The 6037-nt window shown below is 32.8% G+C and overlaps 1 protein-coding gene across 1 annotated transcript; it reads right to left on the bottom strand.

Annotated features, from left to right (window-relative positions):
* Window positions 1-56: 56 nt before the first annotated feature.
* Window positions 57-3715, bottom strand: LOC133325487 (ragulator complex protein LAMTOR2 homolog). Its single transcript, XM_061534230.1, has 3 exons — window positions 3648-3715; window positions 327-525; window positions 57-182 (listed from the first exon to the last, which is right to left on the bottom strand). The coding sequence occupies exons 1-3, from the start codon at window positions 3713-3715 to the stop codon at window positions 57-59; spliced, it is 393 nt and encodes a 130-aa protein (XP_061390214.1).
* Window positions 3716-6037: the final 2322 nt, after the last annotated feature.

Genomic DNA, 6037 nt, shown 5'->3' with positions numbered 1-6037 from the left:
AAACATTTTATTCTATACACGTTTCTAATAAGTAAACTCTCATTAATATGTTGCTCTTATGATGCCGCAGCTATTTGCTTCAAGGGACCTTCAAGGTAAGACGCCAGTGCCATTGCTTTCTGCTTCAGTAATCCTAGGCCAACATGTTCTTTTGCATACAGACATAACAATATACTAGCCACCTGCAATAACACAATTTGTATAGTGATTATTCTCGTTTAAAAATTTTCTGTTCCAGAACATTTAAAATTTAAATGTTGTTTAAACACAACTGGGAACAAACATTTATGTGTTACAAAATAATAACAGGAAAAAACACAACTTACCTTGGTGATTGCAACATGTCCACATTCACAATCAAGCAGAACAAACTGTAGTCGATCTTCTCGGAATGCATTACGTCCATGTTTTTCATATGCAGCCCATATATTACTCGCAATTGCTGCAGTCACTCGAGCATCTTTGTCCTTATCTCCGTAGCCGGAATAAGCAAGTAGCGCACCTTCCTGGCTAAGCAGCCTATAATAAATATGAAATGGGTACGATTATGTTGCAATTATTTCTGATTATGTATTCATAGAAAGATCGTTTAGGATGATTTACTTAATTATGTATGCAAAAATGTGAAATAGAAGAAATGAAATTGAACATTTACATTGTACTGGATTTCATTAGCCCAGTGGGGTTAAATTGTCAATCCCATTGCATGCGTATACAGTGTCGGCACAAAAAAAAAAATAGAACATTTTTTTTTATCGGAATGGAAAAGCGGATTTTTATAAGTTGCACATACTATTGCCACACACCAATATCTGGTTAACACAAGTTTAGACAAAAAGTGTCCTATATGTGGATACAGCTCAACATATCTTAGAAACTGCAACGCGTTCGACAGAGCCCGCCTCAACTACCACAACAAGTCAATATTAATATGATATTTAACTATATACGTCATCTTAAAATTAATATTTAATATAAAATCATTAAGAATTGTCAATAAATTTAGCTGATGGCCATTGTAGACAATGCTGGATATCTTTATTATTAGCATTGTATTTACTACAATGTTAAAAAAATTCCGACAAAACTGCATTAAAATTACTTAGTTTCTACGTGTGTGCCGCCAGTGTATGTACCCGGTAAAAAGTTCTAATGTACATGCCGTTTATAAAGTAAAAATGGTGCGAAATAAATACAACATACAGTTCAAAGAAATATTAATTAAAGATTTTCGAAACGGATTATCACAAAAATATATTTGCCAGAATACTCGAAACTGTTCACTGCGGTGGCCGTCCAAGGACCATAACATCGAAAGACGAAGCAAGAATAGTTAGAGAATTAAAAAAATATCCGGATAAATCAGCTACGAGTTTGATAGAAACTCTAAACTTAAGTTTAAGCAGTCGAATTGTACAAAGAACACGTGCTGCTGGACTTAAAAGTTATCGGACTGCAAAAAGCCATTCATATCGGAAAAAATAGAAAAGCTCGAATATAATTTGCCGAAGAACACATCAGTTGGTCTATGCAGAAGTGGAATTCAGTTTTGTTTTCGGATGAATCAAAATTAAAATGTTCTGATGGAATGAAGAGAGTACGGAGACCAATAAATAAGAGGTTAGATCCACGATATTACCAAGGCACAGTAAAACATGGGGGAGCTATTGTGATGGTCTGAGGTTGTTTTTCTGGTAATGGACTAGGACTCATACACGAAATAAATGGGATTATGGATAGATTAATGTACGAAGAAATCTTGCAAAGTGTTATGCTTCCCCATGCAGAATGGAATATGCCACTGGCATGGCAATTTCAGCAGGACAATGATCCGAAACACACCTCAAGACATTGGGTTGAAAAAGAAGATATTCAACTAATGAAGTGGCCAGCACAATCTCCGGACCTAAATCCGATTGAAATTTTATGGGAAATAGTTAAAAACAAGATATATAGAGAAGGTGTGGGAGGAGATAAGAAAAAACTTTTTGGAGCCTTGCAAGATGCTTGGATTGCTATAGACAAAACAACGATAGACAACCTTATTACTTCCATGCCCAGAAGATGTGCAGCCGTCCTCAAAACAAGGGATTTCTCCAAAATTTTGATTGCATTGTTTGGTTCAATATGTTTTGTCGCGTGAATTTTTAACATATTTTAGTTTTATTCATTACAAAGTTGAATTTTTATAAAATGTAGAATAAATCCTATTTGTTTTTAAAGTATTAAAGTTATGTTTTGAATTTCAATGCATTTTTTTTTTAAAAAAATTGAATAATTGTATATGTTTATGAAGTTTAATGATATTTTAAATTTATTCCAATATGTTTTGTCCGATACTGTATATGCAATGGAATTGACATTTGAGATCGAATGGATTTAGTAGTCTTAACGTAGCCTTATAGACAACTTTATGACTACTTATGACTACGTGGTTGTTAAATTGAAAACATGTAGATTTTGAGTTTCTTGATACTACTGGTCGGTTTCTCTTTCCGAACTCAAAAAGTGGAAAATCTAAAACAATTTTGATTATTTCAAGATTCTTGCAGGTTCGTGAACATAGCAATACATATTTTTATTATAATAACAACGTTACCTAAAATCCGACGGGGCGTACAAAAATATTCAACTTCCCCACTATGACAAAATGTTGTGTACGGCCGTATTACCCAAATACGTCGAATCCATATCTTCAAGCAAATAAAACAAACCGCAACACAAAATTGAAAATTTATTAAATTAATCCAATATTTATAGTTTTCATTCGAAATTTCAAATTTCCTGAATTTTCAACAAATGAAAAAAAAAATGAAAAATACGTTGTCAAAGTTGAAATTGTTCAACTTGAAATTTTGTACGTTCGACGTATGTATGTCGGTAACATTCATATAAATACATTAGTTCTAATTTTGTGGTTAAAAACGTCGAACGAGCTAGTTGAATTTTAGGTAAGGCTGTAATACATATACAACATTTGGCTTACGTTGAGTTTAGGGACTCATCTCCGATTTCACAGGTAGATCTTGTCTCCCTGATCACGAAAATATATGACTTTCATGGGAGAAATCCATACTTCCCGGAATTCATATGCTCATAACTACCTGTGATTTCAGAAAAATTCAGCCCCTAAACACAATTTATTAAAAAAGTAGAATCTACTGAGTATAGGAAAGTTATCGCTCAGACTACCATAAGAAAAATCTAGTAGACATCTTTAAGTTCGCATTTAAAAGTATTTGGTGTAAACAGATAGAACTATTTTTTGTTCGGTAATTGGTCTGTTCCCGTAGTGAAAGCATTTACTGTTTTTTACTTTCTTTTCGATATCTGCAGGTTCTGGAACAGACCAAAGGAAATATTGTTATCGTAGTAAACAATTTACATTCTCCTGTGTTGTGGAGCAGACATATCTTGATTTGATTTCTTGATATCTGACGACAAGTGTTATACCATATCCTATATTGTTTTGACCTTAGAATTCCAAAGTTTTGAATATAATACGCCCATATTCAGGAAGTCAGATACTTCAAACACTCCGGCAATGTAGAGTGTTGCCTCTATCGTAATGAAATAACAACAAAGAAAATTTATAAGTAAACAGACGCAAAAGCAATGCGACCCATTTTAATAATTAATGCACTTACAAGGTATTCTGGACACCACCCGAACATGCTTGACTCAGAACTTGTGTCAGGGCTTTTGGTTTTAGCATATTTGAAAGGTCAAAATTCTGAGATCTCGGAAATAAAATAAAAAATAAACCTCCCGTGATGATTCTCTTTCACCGACTGATAAAAAAAATTAAAGACGTTCCAACTGCCCTGAATGAGGGAGAAGAAAAAAATACCAATAAAGAAGGAACTCAAAGTGAAAAATGATAAATTTACGAATGAGATGTAACGGACACCGCTTAAGAAGCGTATTGTTGAGAAAGGTGCATGGACAATTGCCGATTAGGGATACCGCAAGTCGGCGATAATAGCAGCATTAGTCTGCTTTTCCACAGGCAAATTTTTATTTTGCAAATACTGAGTTTGTAGGCGAGAGGGGTGCGAGGCAATTTTGTTGACATTTCCTTTTGAACCTATTCGCTTTACTAACACACAGCCGGCTTTTGTTTACAAACCTGTTGCTTTAATTTGTGAAATTTAATTTTTAATTTTTGCAATTTATATAATAAAATATATAAAAAATAAATAAAATATTAAAAAAAAATCTTTAAAAATGCAAACACTTTTGACTTTTATTTTCTTTCTTTTGTATTTTGATTCGCAAATTTGGCAAAGAAAAATTTGCTATTGGAAAAGCAAGCGAAAATTTCAAAAGAGAAAACAAAAAATTTGCCAAATAAAAATCTGCCTGTGGAAAAGCAGACTTAGCAATATCGATAATAAAAATTGTTTTCGAATAACTAAAGCTAAGCCCCAATTTATATTAGGCTAGTTTAATTGTGGCAAGTTTTTGTTTGAAGGAGAGAGGGGCAAGGGGAATAGAAAGTGAAAAAAATTGCTCGTACCGGTAATTTTCTGGTAATTCGTTTTGTGAATTTTGTTTGAAGTGTCAGTAATTTAAAATACCAATCCATAACATTTTCAAAAAAAATATTTTTGAAATCGAATTGTCTTGTATAGACGAATGAAGCAAGTTCAAAAGAGAACGATAAAAATTGCCGCAAGTAAATTCGCCTAATATAAATCAGGACTAAGGTCAAACTAGGCAAATATTTCTGTATTCTTTTGTTTGCCCGAAAAATGTCAAATTTGAACACTTTGATGCAGTAATAGGGTTCTGTATCAAAACAAAAACATTTGTTTTTTATCCTACCATCTGTCAAATTTTATCTCTATATTTCTCATGGTTGGCAACATTGACAATCATGAGATATTGAAATCTTATGGTGTTTTTACACGATATGTATTTTACATATGTGCTGTCACTTATTTCATCCATATGTAATTCCTTATGTGTGTCAAAACATTTAAACATTTACAAAAAAATCACTTTTATTTTTCTTAAATCAACATATTTTTTAAACACCTACGAACGAAATAAAAATTTGTAATTGTTGCCTTTTCATCATTTTCTTTGACTTGCAATTGAAATATTTTCTTCCAACAATTGGTATGTTCCCGTACTGAAAAAAATACATATGTAATTCCATATCGTTTTGACACATTGAAATTTCCGTATGTTTCACATGACGAGTTCGATTTCCATATGCAAAAAAGTGACAGCACATATGTAAAATACATATGTGCTGTCACTTTTTCATCCATATGTAATTCCTTATGTGTGTCTAAATTAAATTTCAATGGAAATTTCAATGTGTCAAAACGATATGGAATTACATATGTATTTTTTTCCGAATATGACGCGCTCTGTTTTCGTATGTGAAACATAAGGAAATCAGCTGTTTGAATGACACACATTTGGTCTGTTCCCGTACTGCAAGAATCTACTATTTTTTACTCCGATAACACTTTTTTCCTTTATGATATCGAAGAAAATAGTAAAATCGAGTAGATTCTTGCAGTACGGGAACAGACCAAATGTGTGTCATTCAAACAGCTGATTTCCTTATGTTTCACATACGAAAATAGAGCGCGTCCTATTCGAAAAAAATACATATGTAATTCCATATCGTTTTGACACATTGAAATTTCCGTATGTTTCACATGACGAGTTCGATTTCCATATGTAAAAAAAGTGACAGCACATATGTAAAATACATATCGTGTAAAAACACCATAAGCAACATTCAAGGAGGTGGTACCTGGGGGAGGGGAAACTCTTAGGTGCATGTACATCTTCCGATGTGGTCTGGATTTCGAAAAATATTACTTTTGTGCGATGTTGTTTATCCGATGTTTTTCAACTTGATTTAAAATGATTATTCGGAAAGTTAGACTTAAACGGCATTTACATTAGAACTTTTTGCAGGGTTAACCTACTTTGTGAGGATTTATTTGACAAATATGCAAAGGAATTGACAATTAAAACCCACTGGGTTAACTAAATCTGGTACAATGTAAAC

The sequence above is a fragment of the Musca vetustissima genome, unplaced genomic scaffold (genome assembly GCF_032173495.1).
Source record: "Musca vetustissima isolate MV318-11 ecotype Yass unplaced genomic scaffold, APGP_CSIRO_Mvet_v1 utg10292, whole genome shotgun sequence".
In the NCBI taxonomy this organism is placed as follows: domain Eukaryota; kingdom Metazoa; phylum Arthropoda; class Insecta; order Diptera; family Muscidae; genus Musca; species Musca vetustissima.
Note: the sequence above shows the minus strand (reverse complement) of the source record. Positions and strands in the feature narration are given on the sequence as shown.